The sequence below is a fragment of the Lipophrys pholis genome, assembly GCF_963383615.2.
Source record: "Lipophrys pholis genome assembly, chromosome: 9".
In the NCBI taxonomy this organism is placed as follows: domain Eukaryota; kingdom Metazoa; phylum Chordata; class Actinopteri; order Blenniiformes; family Blenniidae; genus Lipophrys; species Lipophrys pholis.
This window is the reverse complement of record NC_137639.1, coordinates 5,530,274-5,552,855: the sequence shown is the minus strand read 5'-3', so window position 1 is coordinate 5,552,855 and position 22,582 is coordinate 5,530,274. Positions and strand designations below refer to the sequence as shown.

The 22,582-nt window shown below is 42.9% G+C and overlaps 1 protein-coding gene across 1 annotated transcript in view; it reads right to left on the bottom strand.

Moving 5' to 3' along the window:
• vps13b (vacuolar protein sorting 13 homolog B) overlaps nucleotides 1–22,582 on the bottom strand; it is a 372,358-nt gene that overhangs the window by 226,665 nt on the left and 123,111 nt on the right. The window contains 2 exon segments of the mRNA XM_080472571.1: nucleotides 6,196–6,328; nucleotides 10,557–10,666. Of these exon segments, the coding sequence (XP_080328697.1) occupies nucleotides 6,196–6,328; nucleotides 10,557–10,666 (243 nt within the window).

Below are 22,582 nucleotides of genomic sequence, written 5' to 3'. Positions count from 1 at the left end.
CTGGAGGAAAACCTTGTCGTCTCTCGACTGAACATGTTCAGAAGGAATATTTACTACAGCCATGTTGCACATACACCACTTGAGTATTTTCATTTGAGAACGTTGATGTGTAAACAAGGCCTCAATTCTTGTTTACCTGGACTTTATTTGAGGCACCAGTCAAAAATATTCCAGCAATCTGATCCAAGAAACTACGTCTCTACTGTAATATTTGGAATGATATAAAGCTTACATTTGAGCGATCTCCCGCTCTTCTTTAAAGCCACATATTTGTGGTTCTAACTGTCACAATGCAGTTGCACATCAGTGTTATTTAATTGACAACAGTGTGACAGTGTTATGATTGCTTTAAGACCCTCACCGCATCTCCTCCTCACAATCGACCGAGCAGCAGCACCAGTGGCAGCTCAGCTGGCCGCCTGCTGCTGTTCAACGCCAGCTCGTCTGATGTGTTTATTCCTCATGCATCCCAGTGAATGGCAGCTCCAGCACGCGTTGACTCCAATTGGCAAACAACCTACACATCGTTCTGCTGTTTACCTAAACAGATGACTAAAGACTGAAAAATAAAACGGCTGCGGCAGTGATTACAAACCCCCTTGGAGTCCCTTGAGAAATTATGTACCGGCTATAAACCTGCAACTAAAATCGGCCTTGTCGCATATTCAGACGTTTATTTGGAGTCATGTTAAAATAAGCACATGAAAGCCATCAAGCAAGATGCCAAGTGTTAATTCAGCAGAATGAAAGAAAAAAAATCTGCCTTTCTACCTGCTCCAAAAAGAGAGAAATGACTTGGGCCGCATCACTTCATTACTTATAACGACACACTTCCCAGGACAAATATTAATTTGTCTGAAAATTTTGGTCTGTTGCAGCTTAGGAGGTTTACATCCATCAAGTGGCACCGGTCATTTATCAACTTCGTACACAAGTCCACATCATTACAACATATTGATTCCACCCAAAACGAATCAGCTGGAATAGACTTTCTGCGGTCAACACACAGAAAGGACAAATAATCCAGCAGATGACGGGACACGGCTGAATCGCACTGAAGATGAAAGGACAGTTTTACATCCAGTCAATATAGCCTAAACATCAGAGACAATCATGATCAACTAATGACGTTTTACTGGGGGACTGACGCTGGCCAGTCGCACTGTGGCAGCAGAATGAGTCTCTATCGTTCCGCTGATGGCTCAACGTCCGCATCCACTGCACGACACACATGGTAAAGCAATCAATAAATCTTCTTCGATCATAACATGTTAGATGTCAGCAGCTCGTCTGGGGTGTGACAAGGGGGAAGGTTTTACAAGGGAAAATCCACCCCAACAACATAAGGTATTCCCATGACTGGGAGCCATTAAACAGCCATAATTTTCTCACTTTAGTTCAGCTGTGAAACGTTAAAGGTTATTGTTAAGTTAATTTTTGGTATGTATTTCATAACCGGCGTGCCTCGGTGTACAGTTCTCCTCATACTAAAACAGGACAGAACAATCAGCATACCCCAGCCTACAAGTCAAACAGCTGTGTGACCTACACTGTTTAAAAGGATTTAGAGCAGAGGTCGTTTGTCATGGTGCAGAGTTTCCCAAAATTTCAAAATTTTCACAAAACCAAACAATTACTATTGAAAATTTGTAAATTCTTTAATGAAACCTTCTGGTGCAGTGAAATGTCCCAAAAACATCTCCTATAGCTGTTGCATTGTGGGTGTTTTTACAAACTCACCCTGACAGCATGGCTTTGAGGCTAATGCTCGTTTGCTGACTTTCATGGCAACATCACTGTCTAATGCCGGTCTCAGTTCGGGTCTCAGTGTCCTGTGGTGTCACGACTCTTCAGTAATATGTTTAAAAAGTTACTGATTTTCTTTGGAATTTTTACAATTTGCTTGGTGGTTTGGCCAGATCGGCGCCTCTTGGTGGCTGGTTTTGGCCCTTGGGCCTTATGTTTGACACCTCTGGTTTAGTGGGACATTTCGATGTCAGTAGGAAAATTGAAACTATAAAAGTTACCAGTTTGCAATGATTCTGTGGTGAGCTGAACTACAACATATTTGTACTTGAACTGCTCGAATGTGATGTGTTACAACATTAGAAAAATGTATCCTGTGTTGAAACATATATCCTCCAACCACTAGTGACACGAACGTTCTTTATTATGTCACCAACATCAAAATCAGCAATAATTACAGGGACGACGAATAATTGAAAGGAAACAAAATCTCACACTTGGAGCATTTTATAAAAGTGCATGTTGTACACGGAGGAATATAATAATTAAGATTGGGTATTGTGAAGCGACGCTGCGGGGTGAAGGGGGCAGAGTACCTGCTGTGAGCCGCAGCCTGTCAGGATCTTCTGACTGCAGGGAAGCTTATTGTTTCCCCTAAAACCACAAGGTCTGCCCTTTACTTATTTTGGTTGCTTGCGGAAACAATTTGTAACTTTTCATTACAGCTTCTCCTGTGACACCGCAGCAATTTCCAGAGAAGATTCTATCCATCTACTCCGGTCCAACATAGAGGGTTGGATTGAGGGGAGGGGGGGGTTGAGTTTAGCAGAATAGACTCTGAGCGCCTGGTTACCGATGTCTTGTTTTCACTTTGCAACAGAAATATTTGGATAAGAAAGAGCTAGAGTTTGACTGAGTGCGTATTCCTGAGCAACTAATGCAGCCAACAATGAGATGCCATACACAAATATGTCCAACACTAAACACTCCTACGTGTTCGGATGTGCCGTCCACTTAACATTTTACAACACTGTGTGTCATATTAGGTCAAAGCGTGTGGAGTTATTTCTTATAATCCGGCCTCGATTTTCAAAGATGTGGTGTAAGACCGGATGGAGACAACGAAGAAAGTAGACAAAAAGAATAAAGAGGAAAAGCTAAACAGAGAGATCAACAGACCAGACGGATGGTCAGAAAAACAAAGAGTTAAGGGGAGAAGCAGTCACAGACACAAACACTACATTGACAGCCAGTGTACTCTTCTCAGTGAGTGTCGCTAACAAACTGCAGCCTGACGTTGTTTTGTGTGCACTCTTGGAGCCGCGGTGACTGTTGACCGACAAAAACCTAACTAGAAAATATACTACTGAGATGTGAGTAAGCAAAGACACCGCGGTATGGAAAAGCCATTAGTGCAGATTGGACAAAGCGGGAAGAAAAAAGGGAAGGCGGGAGGAAACGGCAGCGTGACCTTTCAGCTGCGAGCTCTTTAAGTGCGCAAGGAAAGAACCCTAATGGCCTTTTTTAGACTCTGAAATGTCAAAGGAGCATTTTTCCTATCAAAACACTTGACATGGGAGAATGTTATACACATGCAATGTTATTTACGGCTGCAGGATGACTTCACCAAAAACAGGGATTCATCACTCCGGTTGGGAACACATTTCCCAGGGACTTAAAAAGAGGCTTGTTTCCCCCCGACTCGTCACTGCGATGATTTGGCAGACTGTCTCAACCGTTACAGGACCTGGAGATTAAACACTGTGAGAGCATTGGAGAAAAAGGGGAAGATTTCTTTATTTCTTTATTTGTTCATGTTTTTTGGACTGTGTAACTAATTGGGCTCCATGAGGCTGGCCAAGACGTTCCACTGGTTCACATTAATTAAATATCCATAGGGGAACATGTGAGTGAGGAGGTGGGCTATTTGGTTTATAAATAACCATGTGAGCATGAAATGAAAACCTAGTGCTGCAGCCAGTGAGGCTCTGGATTGTGTCACGGACAGCTCCTAAACAAAGTGACGGCTCCCGCCATCCTCCCAGGTAGGAGTCTGAAAATACATACGATATATGTTGATGGTGTTTCAGGTAGCTTTTGGGTTTGCGATCACCATACGGCATTCATGCAGTCAATCAAGCCGGTGCCTCACACTGAAGGAAAGTACTGATGGTTTCCACGCCGAGTTTAGACTCTTGAGGCGCAGTGAGGAGGAAAAGTCACAATATGTAGCCTTGAATTACTGTTCCTTCCATTTCTTATCATATTTTTACCAGATGGTAAATCGATCCAATGGGGAAAACACTTTTCAAACCATATTATTGTCTCTCCCTTGATATCTGAATACCAATAAACAGCACCACAAAGTAGCTAAAGCCAAGTTTCATTAAATTTGTTGGGTTGTGTGTGCGTTATCATTTAGGAGTAAGAATCACGATCGATTTAAGCTTATTTCTATTCAGATGCAAATTGTTACAGGCACTAGAGCCTGTACAATTACATCCCTTACATATGCTTCAATGAAAGTAACTCTTTGAGCTTTGACACCACTAAAGATGGCTGTGCTGAACGGACAAGACGTCAGCTTCTCTTCATACTAGTTGCTGTTTCCTAAGCAGTGGCGTTTGTATTGTGCTGTCACATGAATCATAACATATGTGCAGAACATCAAACACACTTTCTATCAGCAACAAGAAACCTCTGATGTGGCACTTCAGCTCCTGAGAAAAGACTTGAACCTCCTCCCACTCATCCCCACAAAAGTACTTGGGCCAAATACTTTGTAAACACTTTACTCACCACAGATTAATCTCTGTGTTTCATATTGGTGTTAGGTTATTTGGCCTCGATTCAGTACCAGCCATTAGCCATATACAAGTATTAATAAACCTCCTTCATCTGACTGGAAAACATTCCTGCATGCAGAAACCCGGACCATTCTTTACAAACAATAGAAGCACACTGTGTTACAAACACTGGGCTTACATCTTTGGCCCCGTTTACAATGCAAGGTTTCAAGTGAAAACACATTGTTTCTGTATTTTGTTTGAGAAAAGTGGTGCATTTAAACAGCAACGTTTTGAAAACGATGTCTGGTTCTATGGATACGGTACAAACAATAAAGACAAAGTAGTTTGCATGGTGGACCACGAGTTGATACTGTTTGTTTTTGTAAAGAAACCTCACAGGCACCCAGAGAATAATGTGCTCTAAACATAAACAACAAACAAATGGATTGCTATTACAGATGACTCTCAACTACAAAACCATCAAGTCCCTGGAGAATATGGGCTGGGAGTCATGACACTCTGGAGGCAAACATTGTTATTGTCCATCTACTCGTGAAGAACTTGATGTATTTTACTAGATTTACAAAGGCTGTGGTGCACATGCACAGTAGCAGCGTTCCTGTGACGACATGGAGACAGAGCCCGAGCGTTTCAAAATGTTCCACTTCCCCTTGTTTACGCAACGATCAGGGCATTTTTGAAAAGTTCCACTTTGGGAGCCATTCTCCAAAATGTGCGTTTCTTTTGGCTCTGCCCAAAGTTGTCGTGTAAACACACACCCAAAAAGCAACAGCAATGTGGCGTTTTCAGTTGAACAGGTTATTGTGTAAACGGGACCTCATCGTGGCTGCTGGCAGGACAGGTAAGAAGGACATTGGCTGACACCAAAGTGCAAAGTCACAAGCTTTCCTTTGTCCTCTTGAATCAAGTCTGTCCATCTGGGTCTAAAAGGATCACCCCCCCCCCCCCCTCCCCCCTTCTTCGTGAAGACATTTATTCATAATGGAAACCACTGCGAAGTTAGAAAACTGTTTCCATTTGTGACATGCACAGGTATGTAGTGTAACATTGTCTGCTTGTGACTCATGTTTTGTGTGAAATGATAGTTACTCTCCAAGTGTGTGTGTGTGTGTGTGTGTGTGTGTGTGTGTGTGTGTGTGTGTGTGTGTGTGTGTGTGTGTGTGTGTGTGTGTGTGTGTGTGTGTGTGTGTGTGTGTGTGTGTGTGTGTGTGTGTGTGTGTGTGTGTGTGTGTGTGTACACTGGCTAGGTTTGTTCTGAGCAAGGGGGGTCCCAGAAAATGGAAAACTGGCATTGGGGACGAGTGCAGGCAGCCAAGCCACTCATCTATTCTGGGCATCCAGAGCCCACAGAGCTGCAGTAATAGTACCAGAAGAGGAAAACAGAGGATGACAAGCCTGGATATGTGGTGTCCTCTGAGAATTAGGTTCATTGAGGTGTCAGCACATTGTCGGGTGTTATGCAACAACATGGTAACATGGATTCATTACATAGAAACACAGTTAACTACATCCACAGTTAAGTGGAGTTACTCACTGCGTTTTGGTTAAAACACTGAGAGAAGTCCTGTCTGTGTTGTTTTGAGGTTACTTTATGTGCACTGGGGCAGCGACCGTGTTAATGTAAAACTGTTTTTTGTACCTGTCACCGTCTTGGTTTTCACCGGGCTGCTAGCGTAGTCCGAGGCCTGATTGGATGGCTGTTTGGCCAGCGGCGTGCTCCCTACTGACACCTCGTCCTCTCTCCTCTTGGCCAGAGGAACTTGACCTTGATTCTGAAATGAAAGGCTTCATTTTATTGTGCCATAAACATTTGCATGAAAGTATATCTGGTGTCATATCAGTTTTATTTATATAACATACTTTAACATAACGTAGCATATGCCAACATTTCTCCAGGTCAGATCCTTCAACAAAGATCTCATTTTCATGCAAAAGAATGCAAATTGTGAGTTCACAAGCAGTCCAAGGTATTCTTTGATAAAATTCAAGATCAGGGTTAATCGGAGGACATGATGCATAAAGCGATATAAGACAGAGAGGCAGGCGGAGGAAGAAAAGGAAAAGACAAATGCAGTGGAACACAACACCAGCCTCCAAGACCAACAAGGACGAGTGACAGCTCGCTGTTTTTTCGAGCAGTCTCCCATGCAGGCCAAACACACACACACACACACACACACACACACACACACACACACACACACACACACACACACACACACACACACACACACACACACACACACACACACACACACACACACACACACACACACACACACACACACACACACACACACACACACACACACACACACACACACACACACACACACACACACACACACAAAGTGATGGCTGAAAGACAAAAGAATGGAACGTTGATCTGAAATAAGGAAACCCCATCAGAGTCAGCCAGCAGTATCACTAGGCTATGATGCAGCTGTGCAAGGCTGCAGGCCAGCCTGCCTGCACACACACACGCGCACACACACACACACACACACACACACACACACACACACACACACACACACACACACACACACACACACACACACACACACACACACACACACACACACACACACACACACACACACACACACACACACACACACACACACACACACACACACACACACACACACACACACAGTTGTTTTTCTATGATTAGGTGGAGCCTGGCTGTGGTTTCGATTAAAAATGGGCCCCCAAATTGCATTCATATTTAAAGCTACTGGCTGTATGACGCCAAAAGAAAGTAATTTAACATTTGTTGATGAACATTTTATTGTAGTGAGGCAGGTTCATTTTCATCTTCGGTCCTGCCCCACCCTCTATTTAAAAACACAACAGGACGATAGAATACAGGTAATCTGGGATTGCTTGAGTGTTGGCGTTCACAACGTGACACAGAAATTATAGGTGAAAGGGAAAGAACTACAAGACAGTGTTGAGACCTGCTATGATGTATTGTTTGGAAAGAGGCTGAGATGAAGATGCCAGGATTTTTTATTGGGATTAACCATAACGAAAGGGATTAAAAATGAGCAGGCCAGAGGGAGAGCTAAGGTGGAGATGGTTGGGACATCTGCTGAGTGGATATAATGAACAAAGTACGTTGGGGAAAAAACTCAGGAGAAGTGTGTTTGAGTAATCATTTCTTTTGTCAAAACAATGTTTTTTTACAATCAATCATATATAATTTGAAAACTTGTTTATTTTCCCTCAGATGAAATCTCGTTTGTTAGGAACATTGGTGGGATGAGCAGCTTAGGGTTCACCTGTGACATCCATGGAAGCTTTGAAAAATCTTCTCTAATTGCCAAACAGCTTTTCTTTGCTGTTGACAAGTTGGTTGTTAGGTAGAGGATTGGATGTTTGAAGTGTCGGACACAACACACACTGATATAGCAAAAGGGAGCTGGCTTGCAGTTGTGTCCCTCGCAAGCCAGTCAATGTAGTTGGGATTGTTGCTTCAGGATCTTTTCCATAACTCTGACGGTCTTTGATAAACCTGCTTCTGAGAGCAGCTGGTGTTATATGGGATTGCCACTGATTGCAGAATTTCATCTTAATACTGATTCATTGTCAGAACCTGCCGAGTCAAAAGCAACAGGAAATAAAAAAAACTTGGTTGAAAAGGTTTGGGAAATTCCTCATGGGTGCAACCCACATAGTCAGCTCTGCTGTTCATCCCACAAATGCATGTGTGTGTATGTGTATGTGAATGCTTCTTTGTGCTTTGGTTTCCATATTCTTTCAATTTAATCTCCTTTCTTCTCATTAATCCCCCACGTCTTCCTCTTCTTCTGCAACTTCTTGTATTTTTTCTTCCTGAATCATTCAAAAACTGTTTGCAGCCATCAAATGTTATTTCTTTATCTGGAAGTTGTTTTTCTCTATGTACGTAACACGTGATTCCTTGTCTTCTTCACCTCACCTAAAAATGCACCTTCCTCTGCCCCGTCCCCTTCATTATCCAGTATTTCCTGCCAGCCTGACCCAAACCAGTCAGTGTCCTCACATAGCTAGCCTTCAACTTCGACTGGCCTCCAGCTGAAGGCCGTGTCGACACCAGCGAGGAGAAATGACCCTGACAGGCAGCTGAGGTACACTCCCTCGCAGAAACACACACATCTGCTGTAGCATGACTGCACACACTGTCTTTATTGAGCCCACGCAGCACTCCTTTACTCAAACCCAAACGATCACAAGTAAGTGACTAACCTTAACCTAATTCAACCTTAGCTGTAAAACCACATCTTAACCTTCGAAAACATGTAAAATGTGGAGTGCAGCATGACCCCGACTCAGACTGAACCTCACAAAGAAAGTAAAACAAGACCACAGACACACAAGCAAAGGCCGGTGCCGAGTATCCTTCACTTTGGCTGTAGTTCAACTTCTAACATGTGTTTACCCCGGTACAGTAACAGCCCCCACAGTACGGAGTTGGTGCAAATAACTCTCTTTTTACACACACACACACACACACACACACACACACACACACACACACACACACACACACACACACACACACACACACACACACACACACACACACACACACACACACACACACACACACACACACACACACTCCTTCAAAACAGCAGATAGGTATAAAACAGAGCAACAGTAAAAATATTACAATATGATATATTCTATGTAGGTTACATATTTATGCCTTCACAGAGTGAACCTGTGCTATATCCCTGGCAATCAGACTGAGCATGTCGGCACGTGTGTATGTGTGTGTGTGAAGTGCTGGTACAGAGCATTCAATGTCTATAACCATCACCGTGACCCCTGTCAAATAAATACGGAGACACTAGATGGAAAACAGGGAGCACAGCACATGGAAAAAGGTAGCTGGAAAAGAGAAGACCAAGCTGCAGGACAAAGAACAACAGGCATTCATATTTGCTTTTCACTTCTGGGACTGTTGCAGTTGAGGTGGAGCTTAAGTATCACAACATATTATACATGAAGTAATTAAGATTACTTGAGCAGCGTCATAACAAACCATTAAACAACTTCGCTGGAGTGGCTGGAAAGACGTTTCAGCATTACATTTTGTACTCTGGGGTTGGAAATAATGACTGCGACGTTTCACCTCATCAATCACCGAATATTTCCTCAATTCATGTTTACCGTGACTTGGAAGTAACAATACCAAGAGCTGATTATTATTTGTGATGAACTGGCTCCTAAAAAGTGTGGAGAATGCACGTCCGCACAACCACAAACTCACGTGCTGCTGGTGAGGAGCTATTTATCACTGGCATGCTGGAGTTTGTAAAAATGTTTCTACCCTAAATCTCTTCAGGTTTTTACAGGTTGAAAGGAAGACGGGATCAAGATCAGTAGATCATGTAAAATAAACAAGAATAAATCCAAATATTCATCTTTGTCACAGGTTTTTATGAGCAAATGTGTTATTATCCAGTTTTATCTCTGTTTTGTTGTGATTTACTTCCACTCGATAAATGCAGCAAGGTAGGAAATGAAAAGCTAAATGGAGAATGTGTGTAGAAAACAATATTGCCTGTGAATCCGAAATGAGACGAGTACGTGGGTATCAATGTAAAACTATAACATTCATTATAAAGAAAATATTTGTTGACATTCTTCATTAGTATACATGAACAGGATGATTACAAAATGTGACTATTTACCATGGAAGAGGGGGTAGGATTAAATAAGATGTACTTCTTCTTACACCTTTTCCCTTTTCAGACATGTTGAAACAGACGTGTGTTAAATGTGTACTTCCAAGTGTATGTATATCAGTATGTGCGTCTAGGTTGGTGTGTGTACATTGCATATGGATTTATTCATTTTGTGAATACGTATATTCGTAGAAGATGTATTTTTCTATTTTTGTATGGATCAGTATTTTGTGTATGTTTCAACATGTATGGAACATAATAAAAATAATAAAATGAGAGAGAGAGAGAGAGAGAGAGAGAGAGAGAGAGGATCAGGTACCAGTTGCTGTTGTCTGCTGCTCGCTCTGTGAGGTTGGTACAACAGCCAGGTGCAGAAGATCGGGTCCACATTGACAGCTATGCCCTGGACATTGACGAGCAGGACCGCACCTGAAAATAAATTGGGGGGGGGGGGGGGTAAAAAAAAAAATGCAGTTACAACTTGAAGAAACCTTGATAAAAAAAATACAGCAGTCTGTATAAATATATATTTTTAATGCTGAATGAATGAAATCAGCGTCGGCAGCCGAGTGAAAGCACCTTCTGGAGCAGATTTTTCCCTTCAGACTGTGACAGGTTGTGCCCCTGCTGCACACTGTGTCTGGCTGACCTGCTGGTGGGTATCGCGGCTGCTCACTGGTGCGCAGCAAGGAGCACAGTTTGTTTCAATTGCACTGTTCAAAGTGGATTCACACTAAGCCAAGAATAACATTTTCTTTTGATGAATTTCTATGAAACTGGAGACTTTCTCTGGGTTTTGGTTTACTCTTAAATAATAATCTTTACCAACAATAAGCGCGCCCTGAGGTAATGCATTAGGATCCTATCAATAATGATTCCCATGCCGGCGGGATTAGCGCAGGGGTCTCTGGCGTGCCGTGGAATGTCCCAGCATGACGATAGGAGGATGTTTCAGCTCTAGAGGGACTTTCAGCAGTTTAATGGAGCTTTGGACAAGAACCCGGTCTTCTGTTTCAGGCCCTGAGGCAAATTGTGAGAGTGTGTATGTGTCAGCGTTCAAGTGTATTAAGTGTGTGTGTGTGTGTGTGTGTGTGTGTGTGTGTGTGTGTGTGTGTGTGTGTGTGTGTGTGTGTGTGTGTGTGTGTGTGTTTCAGCTCCAACAAAGCCTGATTACCTGCTGCTTTTCTAACATTTCAGTTTCTCTGAAGCATGGGCAAAGCACAATTATAAACACACACACACACACACACACACACACACACACACACACACACACACACACACACACACACACACACACACACACACACACACACAGGTTACACTGCCCCCCCAGCTTGGCAGCGATCAGTCCGATCATTTGCTGTGAACAATGCAAATAAAACTTGTAATTTGCTGAACTTTAACAACATTTGGTGATTTGTAGCCTGAGAGTTTGCACAATGTGCGTGCTTGTGTGCATATTTGCAGTGCAAAGAACTCTTATACGACTAAAAGCATGACCGAACTAAAATGCCTGAGAGTCAGTCCTGTCAACTCTACATGTGTGTGCAAACTTTGATGGGTATGTCGGTACTTTATAGTGCGTTGACGTAATGTTTTATGAACGTAGAACTTTCGGGTTGATTTCAATCTACATCATGATTTATTATTGATTTATCACCGTCTCACAGATAGGGAGCGAGCTGAAACACAACTGCTGCATCATCAATGCATTTGTCCTCGATCATCTTCCATCTTTTATAATCCATCTCATCCCAAAGAACTTCTCACAGGAAAGAAAAAGCAAAAAAGAAAAACAACACTCTTCTGGGAAATTTAAAGCCCAAAACAATTCATATCAGAGATGGAAAATGGAACATTGTGGCAACCTTTGAATTAGAGGTTGCAGTTGTGCATCAAAACTTCTCATACTGACGCCAAAGCAAATTTTCATACATGTGCAAGAGGTTTAATTTATTTGCTCTGGATCAGTCTTCGAGAGATTAAACACTGATTTAGTTGAAAGAACGAGTTTTTGGGCACATAGTTCCACTGTGCAGGAGCTGAAGCTGCATTAAAACAAATTTCCACACATTTTAAAATGTCAGTCTGAGACCCTTCGGTGGAAGATAGTTTGATGTCTGAAGACGCACAAAGACAGATGGTCCTGTTCATGTTGTAATAACAAGTTATGATCCACTAATTATGACTGGCTGCTGAAAAAGTTTGTCCCTCAAAACCCTACTTTGATGAGAAAAAAAATCTAAAAGTACCCAGAAAAGCAAGAGTTGGAAGACATGTTTTAACTTTATTAGTGATTATAAGGTCGAAGCCGCTGGTAAAGTCAAACGCCAAAGCCCCTCCTTTTTTTTACCTACTACTTCATCCCTTATACTTTTCTCCCCATTCATACAGTCTCTACGTCAAACGCACCCAATCGCTAATTTCATCCTTCCTCTACCCCCCTGCACATTCAGCCCGCTTCACCCTTCCTTTTGAAACCTTCCCTCCATCCTTCCTCATCACCCTCACTTCACTTCTCTTCCCCTCCTCCTGACGGGGAATCATAACCTCAGTCCTGTGGCTTGAACTTCTGTACCGCAGTGTGGCTGCTTAATAGGCTTTGGCTGTGGCTGTAGAGCTGGGGCCCGGCTTCAAGTGGTTTCATCATAGCTCAGAACAGCATGAACACTATAGGACTCGAAAGGCTGAGAACGGGCTGAGTGGTGAAGATGTGTTTAATAAATTGACCCAATCGTGGTCTGCAAGATGCAGCGAGCGCCACAGCGCATTCAGGGGCAGTGAGTCACAGCGCAATAAATCCCCCAACATGCTGGATGAATTGTTTATGTAACGGTTATGACTGGGATGAATTTAAATAAATCACTGCACCCATTTACTCTTTGGGATATTTTCTAAGAAGGTTTGACTCTGCATTCACATGAAGGGCGAAGAACCAGAAACGCAAACTATTTGGATCATGTGCAAAACTGAGTAATATTAATTCTATCTATAAAATCAGATGAGAGGAGTTCATCTGTAGAGTGGTTGTCTATTGTTGGTTGAATGGGGGTCTAAGTGAGTGTTTTCAGTGTCATTTCAGCAGCTGCAGGCTCACAGACGCCGGTCGGCCTCCTTTAATGACAGCCACGACCGTGCCGATACATCACAACACCACTCAAAAAGCTCTCTCTCTGAGATTACCAGAGCAAACAGTCTTTTTTTTTTGCTGCCGTCTCTCCGCCTGCCAGTTTGACAGTGACACAGAAAGAAAATATGTGTTGACCTGGCTGTTAGCGCTTTGAAGACCAAGGCTTTACTATCCACACTGTGTTCTTTTTTCATCATGGTGTTGACACAAGAGCCGGAGAGTGACACCTCCTTTGAAGCGTGCTGCACCACGAAACGGCCTGCCATGCTTCGAGGGCGACCTCGGCAGCAGGCTCACTGTTGTTCTTCTGCGCTCTAACAGGGTGGCATGTGTGTAATTACAGAAAGTGATGACAATGATAACAAAGGTGTTTTTCTTACTTCCTAAATGATTCCTGAAGAAAACAACTGAAAACTGCTCGGCGGCCGAGACTCAGAGAACACACGTAACCACAGACGGCAAATGAAGGCACATGTGAAGACACACTTACCTTGACTCACCCACAGCGGACCTATTAATGTCAAAGGTGTTTTTTTTCTTCAGTGGCTAAAGACCGGTAGAGTCAAAAGAGAGCAAGGGGCTGCTGGTGTTGTTTTACGGGTGTCTGACATCAGGCCTCTTGCAGCCTCAGGCTAGAGTGAAGCACGAGGCCAGACGCTGGCGAAGGCCTCCAGCCTCTAAGCCGCGTTCGTGCGCTCGTCACTTCTCTTTCTTTTCTGGGTCAACACAATCAGCCACAGATCTTTGTGTCTTCATACTGTCTTTTTATCAGGTTACACAGTTTAAACATTGACATTTCTGAATGCAAAAAATCTGCTTTTGTTCAGTCAATGCAACCGTGAAATTCAATAAACGGGGAGCGGTTAGGTCAGTGCAAGTTCAAAACCAAGTCCCACAGCGGAGACCAAAGCCCTGATTGGGGTTAGAGAGGGCACAACCTCTCAACCGGGGGGCCGTGACCCCAACAGCAGAGTAACAGAAAGGTGGGAGGCACTGTTCAACCAACCCCCCAGGTAGACATAGAGCATGGGGTGGGTTTAGGGTGGGGTTGGGGGGGGGGTAATGCCCCGGCCAACTAATCGCCCCCTCAGAATCGCTTCATTGTTGGATGTGAGGCAGTGCAGGGACCCTGCGTCCAGCTTCTCCAACAGAAAATAAATAAATATAGCCCAGCCCGTGTCAGCCAGATGACTTCTGACAGGTTTGGTTAATTTCGAAGCCAAGTAGCAAAACAAAACATTACGCCAGCGTGCGGGGCCTACACCGCCTTTAATTGCTTTTCCGATGAGCTCATGACTTGAAGGTGTCCTGGAGCGAGCTGTGCAGCCCGACAGGTGTTCTGCTGGTGTGTGTGTGTGTCAGTGTCTGTGATGGTGTGTGTGCGTGTGTGTGAGAGGCAAGGGAGCTGGAGCGCTGACACTACTGAAAAGGACTCAGATGTGTGTGGGTGGATGCAGGGAACAGCGTGTATAGGATATGTTTCATTGCGTGTGTACGTGTGTGTGTACACGGATCTTTATGAACAAAACGACTCTTTCTGCTTGTATCAATTTTGTGTGAGTTGAAGGACAGTGAACAGGCACGGGAGCAGCCTCACCTTTCTACCGCCCAACCCACACACACACACACACACACACACACACACACACACACACACACACACACACACACACACACACACACACACACACACACACACACACACACACACACACACACACACACACACACACACACACACACACACACACCATCCCTGTGCTGCTGTTCCCCTGCTGAGCTGCGACCCAGTGGCCCGGGGCAATGCCGCCGCAGGAGCCCGGGGGCTCAGGAAGGACACAGGCAGCTTTGACTGGAAACAGAGCTTGGCCTACGGAAAGCCTGCTCCCACTCTGTGCCTATTTAACTCTCCGCACTGCACGCTGTGCGAGTTTTTTTTTTTTTTTACTCCATATATAAGCCCACACTCCAACTTTGTGTGTTTCAATACGAACTGTTGTAGCTCGCAGCTGACAGGCGAGGCCCACCTCAGAAAGGCTGAGTATGGCTGTGGGCACAGTAACAGTAATGGGGAAGAAGAAAGCGAGAAGGGGCTCCAATCAGAGAGAAAATGAAGAGGAAGATGGACAGAAGCAGAGAAACACATCAAACACACAGACGCTGCATCTCAGTCACATTTAAAAACAAAACGCAAAGCAGCAAACTGACGACTATGGATGACGATAAGGAAACTTTTTCAAGAAGTCATTTTTGTAATCTGTATGATAAGTGAGGGAGCCAGTGTGCCTCGAGCATTTGGCTGTGGATTTGGGTGATTTATGAGATGACAACAGTAAGTCTCCATACAAGCAAAGTTCTGAGAACCGGATATATTACATGCACCCGGGCCTGGATAAGCAGTAAAAATGTACACATTGTGCTTGTCTGAAAGGCCCACGTACATGTCCACCACATAATTCAAAACAGTGTGTGTACTGAGCACACTATGCATGTGTGTTTATGCAATACCGAGTGTGAACATGTGGAGGTATGTCGTGATTCTGTGAGTACTGGACTCATCTCCGTTTCCATCAGGGCAGAGTTTGGCCTCTTCAGTTGTCCGCTATCGACCCAAAACAGATTAATGTTTTACCAAACAAGTCAAGACGAGAACCAGAACGGTCATTTCCGTGTGAAAAATACAACTAAAACTGCAAACAATAATGAATCTCTTTCCCAGACAAGTGAAACAAGTAAGGGAAGTGTACAAGTTTTAATCGATCTTAAAACCCAGACGACACTTTATCTTCATCATGACTGAATGTGGCACTGTTCTCATTTTCTGATTATTTTGTCGAAAAATGTCCTCAATCAAAAAAGTCCAAGTTTAAAAAAAAGTGCAAATTTAATATGCAGATTTTTTCTTTTCTTTTTTAACAGCACCATTGTATCTTAAAACGAGAGAGGATACCCATCTAGCACACATTTGATGAAAATGAAAGATAATGAAACATGTGCATAGGTTCCATCCATCCATACAACTTCATCCATGGTTTTACATGAAAAGCCATTATGACAATAATCTTAACATATACAGATAATTTACTAACCACTTTTAATGATTTGACCTACTTAATATCACATGCAACTTCATGAATATCTTCCAGTGTTGGTAACAGTGCTGTTGATTGTTAAGCTATGATCTTATGATAAATAGGAAAGCACGGAGTAAACTTTTTTTTTTTTTTTTTCTTTTCTTGATGTATTGTGATTTGTATTAGATATCAGGCAGCGTGCAACAAATACACATGCTGTTGTATAAACCTGGACCTCTGAACGCCATGAAATAAAACTACGTCTACATCTTAAGGCCAACTTCAAACATTCAACATCAAACATGCAAGAGGACTGAAAGTAAACCAGCTGCCTTAATCACAGAAAAATGAAAGTCTTTTCCTGTAATGTATGCTCAGTCATTCCTTCTCCTGAAGAAGTCAGTGAAACTTAAGCCAAACTCGAGCCGAACCAGACTCTCAGTATCAGCACACCTGGCAGCATCAAATGGCTGAAATAGAAGAGATAAATCACAAAACTCATTAATTTCTGTGATTTTGGCCATCGATACCTGGTCACCAAACATGGTACTTAACTGGAGCATGTTTTTACACCCCAAAATTCAGATGTCACTCAAACAGATATCTTTCAAGATTGATTAATGTCACAGCTGAGTGGTTTTCACCGTAGTTTGATTTGGTTTTCCGGTGTTTCGAATCACCCAAACCAGACCACACTTTCACCATGGGAAAGTGGACTCATGTCCATCCATCGAACGCAGTGGAGGCCAGTAGTGAGGCCACATGAGGGGGTTGAACAGCAGCTCTGTCAAGCTCCAGATGTTGATAAGAGGCTCTGTAGTCATCCATATCCTGCTTCCACTTGAGTCCTCAACTTCATAAATCCACATTAACCCTCATGGTGTTGAAAAGACAACCAGACGCTGCACAACTGTTGCCTGTGCCCTAATGAAACCCTCCCAGTCCTGATTTGGAGTATCTCAGCGGTTGTCTCTTTTCCTATCCCGTCTCCTTTTCACTTTCTCCTATATGACCTCGAGAGGAAGAAGGAGGGAAAAAAAGCTCTGCCCTGCTCTCTTTAAAACATAGAATAGAATAACGTTTATAGTAACAATGTGACCTGGCCCATGTCAACAAGATAGCTAGCCTTCTTAATGAGAGAAAAAGCAGACTGGGTCCTGATTGCATTAATGTATCATTACCAAATCCATCACGGCCATACAATGCAGTGTGTGAACTCTAAATGAGCCCCAGTGTAATGTAAGGGGAACAGGAGAGACACTTCTGAGCTCATTAAAATAAACAAGACTTCAGCTTCTGCTGCTGCTTTCCCACAGAAAGCTGCAGTTTTGCATAGTTACCTTGAAAACTCCTTATCACTGCTATCATTCAGCTGGCTCATGGGTTTTCTCTGCAGTTCAAGCTAAGTTCTCTCAGTTTGTCATGACGAATGGGGGAGTACAGCAATTTAATGTTTGCCATTACGCGGGGTTGCTTCCAAGTATATATATTTTTTTTCATGTTCGCCATACTTAAAAAACAGAAACGCTTATTGCAAATGGCAATATTGTAAGTTTGTGTGATACTGCAATTATGTTTTACTCTTGAGGCTACAGTAAAAATAATGTCCGTAAAGTAGAAACACATTGCCAAATAAATAATGATGTAGCTTCGTCAAACTGTAACCACTTAGAAAAAAAAAGATTGGAAAAGGTTTCTATGTCAAAAACACAATTATACAGCGAAGCTTTAAATGCGTACAAGTCAGAGTGACTGTAGGGCAGGAATGTGAAATATACTGCAACATGCTAATGGATAAGAAACTTGCTGCCTGAGAAACAAAGTTCACTCTCAACTATGCAACGTTTCTGCACCAAAGTCATTGTAGTATTTGTAATTTGGGCACTTCTTTATTTCATCATATTAAAAGCTTGTTTTTTTTCAAACTCAAAACTGATTACTTTGGAAGTGATGTGGAGGTCAAAAGATGTTCAACACAAATCCATCACAGATACCTTATTTAGTATTTATGTACTTGTAGTTTTACAAAAAAACAGTTAAACTGTTCTACCACGTAACGTTTTTTTTTTTTTTTTTTTTTCTTCCACACAATAATCCTGAAATGTAATGTGAGAATAACTGAAAAACTTTCCTCTGGGTAATCCAGTTTATACAAAACCCCAAAAATAAGCATTTGAGTGGATTTGGAGGCTTTAAATTGCCTGAAGGTAAAAAGTAATGGCAAATGGACTTTAAATATATTGTTTATATTTACTGATTCAGCAGTCTCAAATCAACGTGGTGAAGGCTGGGAGAAAGTTTGGGCTCAGTGTCCTGCCAAATGTCATTTTGACACTTGGACAGGGTGAGACTTGGGATTAAACCACCAACTTTTCAATTGGAGGATCACCGTATCGTGAGCCACACTCGGCCAAAGGTGAACCCCACTTTCGCACATAATTGGGCTCGGCTGGATGAATAAATAAAAGTGGGGTGAAAAACGTAGTGAATGCCAATACTTTCATACAACTTTTCCCCACTGGAGGACAGACTTACTGCAAAGCAAAATAAATGTGTACTGAGTGGTCAACGTCAACCGGCGATGAAACATTTTCTATTATTAACTTCATGAATGAAAATACAACCAGCAGCATGGTTCAGAATTAAAATTGTGTGAATTATATTCTGAAGCCTTCACAATCCTAACAGCGCCGTCGGACATCACCTTCAAGATACGTCTTACAATAATAATATCAAACACTTGAAACACTTGTGATACAAATGACAAGAGGTCCCGGTAGTATGGTGACTCAACACTCGACTCAGACTGGAGGCTGATTGGTCACAGTGATGCTGCATTTTTATTTGCCCAACAAATTCAACAAGGCTACTGTGGCTTCCTTTTTGTTTCCTTGGCCTTTTACCATCTACAGATTGTGTTCTCGTTCCTTTCTTTTGTTTCTTTCTTTCTTTCTTTCTTTCCAAACAGCCTGTCATCTTTCGTTGCCTCTCCTATTCTGTGTCTTTATCCGAAAACTGATCAGCTTTATAATCCAGCTGTCCTGTGCAACAAAACATCAGAAGGTGATTTCCCAGCCCTGTCTTCTTCCGTTATTCCATTCAGCTCACTCTTCTGGATTGCACGCAGGACAATCAAGGACAAAATCCTGTCTCTAATTACCTTCAAGTCTGTCCACCGCTCGGCAGAGTCCCTGCTGACTCAGCCTTTCAACTTGGCCCGCTGTCAGTTCAGTAAACTAAGTAATGATCTCAGTGACAGATCAAAGTCGTCTGGGTTTGGGGTCAGTCAGGAAGCTGGAAATGATGTTCTTGAGAATCTGCTGTTTGCACAGTTACCTGCGGTTTATCACCAGTTTGTATCTGAAGATCAGCCGGCTTGCTTTCATCTCGCTTGCTGGTCTCAGTGTGAAGTCGAGTCAGTTTTTAAAGCTTCTTAGTTTTGGCAACACCTCAGGTGTCGGGGGGGGGGGCACCAGAGCGACATTTTTACAAGATGCTCTTCAGAGATCAATAAAACAACACAAGAGAGTCCAAGAAAATTTTGTTCCATGGATGTGCACTTGATTGCTGCTTGGTGCAGCTACTGAGTTTTTATGTGTATTCCAAAGAAAATGTTGCTGCTGCTGCTGCTGCCAGAAACAGGGGTTGGAGAGGTCTGGACACGAGAGGATTTCTTCCTGGGAAAACCAATACAGCACCAAGTGTTGAGAAACACACTTGTAAAAGCCTTCACGATGCATAGAGAGAATTAGTATTTCTTTGTAACCCGCGAGAGCCCATGAAAATAAATTCATTCAAAGTAAACGGTTATGGTTTTGACAAATGGGTATTTTCACAGTGGGAACACAGCAACGTGTTTGCTGGTGGATTCAGTGTTTCCCTCTCATGCAGCAACAATTATTCACCATTTCTGACAGGTGGACCTGGGTTAAGACGAGGGGATTGTAATTGATTGATTATTATTCAATTCAAGCCTTCTTCTGAATCACCATTTCAATTTCTTTTCATATCTCGGTCCACTGATCAGACTGAGACGAGCTGCGCAAAAACATTAATAATTTTCTGGAATTTATTTTTTTTTCTTTAAAATAATAAATAGGTGAGGTGAAAAGATAAGGAGACTCTTACATGAAAAAGGCTAATATTTCTCAACCTTCTGTCTCTCTCTACTCTCAGCTTCAGTCTGAGGTTTTCTCAGTTCCCACTACCACCATCCACCTCATACTCTTCTTGCTTGCCACAGTAGATTGAAGATTACTCCTCTTAAAGACATAGTCTTAAGTGGTTGCACATTTCAACCATTTAGCAATTTGGTCTAATGGTTTCAGGATGAGCTATTTTAGCTGCTATGCGGAGACGAGGGGATAGAGGGGTTAAGGGGTATACAGTACGGTGAAATGCTAGCCCTGATTGGCTGCGTTTTCTTATCCAGGTCACAGCCATGTCAGCGCTACCAGGGATGAGTTTGAGCAAAGATAGGATAATTGGGACTGAACAATAAGTAGTACGCAGATGGAGAAAAGTGAGGAGAGGCCATATTTATGGCTGTTTTAGACACATAACCTCGTGTTACAAAAGGCTCACAGGTAAAAGAGTAAAGTGGGATTTTGTTTAATGAATTATGATACACAGGTGTCATTGTGATGTAATTGGACCATCGGTTTAAGCCTTGCCTCATTGACAGACATGCTTGAGCATGACTAAGGCCTCACACTTTGTGTCTGACTGTGCCTCCTAAAGCTCCTTTGCATCTTTTGCCTGTTATTAGCCACTGTTGAATGAAGCCACGGCTTGTACAGTCCTCACTGACAGCAAAGTAAAGGCCAAGTGTGTGTCTTGTTTTTGGAGGCCGTCACTCCTGTCTGCACACACGCTGATGATAAGGAAGACGTGTTTATAGCCATCAGAGCTGTATTTAATACGGTCAGACATCACACACACAGACAGGCACGCACACATAAATAAAGGATGCTGAAGCCACCTGCAGTGCAGCACATCCAAACTACTATCAGCTGCCCTACATTAACAAACCATGGCACAAATGCAATGATGAGTCAGCTACTCTAAACACACTTGAAATGCTTCCCAGACTGGCTTGTTGTAGACCGGCAGGACCGATAGGGAGGAGGGGGAGATGACGAAAGGATAGGGATGAAGAGCAGGGAGGAGATCAAGAGAGGAAATAGTGGGAGGGGAAAGGAAAGGAACAAGGCAGGATAGATATATGAGAACTCTGAGGAGTGTGGCGGTTATAACTAACTCTTTGAAGGCAACAAAGTAGCGGCAGCGGGAGCCAGAGAAGTCGCCGATATGCTTCAGGCTCCATTTTGAGTGTAACATCTCTGTCTTTCTCCGTAGAAACAAAGAAGACACTTTCTAGGCACATTCATGTTGTTTGAACCTGGTTCCTCCTGGAAATATCGAAGTTGGGCATTCAGGTCTGATGAAGACAGACTCTACCTGACAACCCCCATTCCGCTTAGATCACTGGTCATATCTGGCCATGGCGACAGGACACATCCCAAAGTGATCAAAGAAAGAAAGGAATCATGCAAATCCTGAATTCTGTCTTGGCTGCTTAAAGACACGTAGGTAGGCGAAAGCCACATGTTTGAACACAGTTGTTACCATTTGATACAAAGATCTTTTCAACATATTTAACTACAGCAGAGGTGTCAAACACATTTTAGTTCAGGGGCCACATACGGCCTAATTTCATCTCAAGTGGACCAGGCAGTAAACTTGATGAAAATGTCTAATTTTCGCAAAACCAAATAATTACTAGAGAAAGTGATTAAGATAAAGTCAATTGTAATGCAATCTTCTGGTGCAAAATACAGTGAAATGTCCCAAAAACGTCCCCTGGAGCTGTTGCATTATGGGCGTTTTTACACACTCACCCTAACAAAATGGCTCTGAGGCTAATTTGATGGCAACGAGGTCGCGATCTTTCATGGCATAATCATTGATGTCTCAGCACGGGTCTCAGTTTTGTGCTTCGTCCACTACACTTCAACAAATCTGTTGAAAAATCAATGTTTTCTTTAAAATATTTACAATTTGCTCGGTGGTTTGGTGGCCAGTGAGGAGCCTCTTGCGGGATGGTTTTGGCCCACGTGCTTCCTCTTTGACACCCCT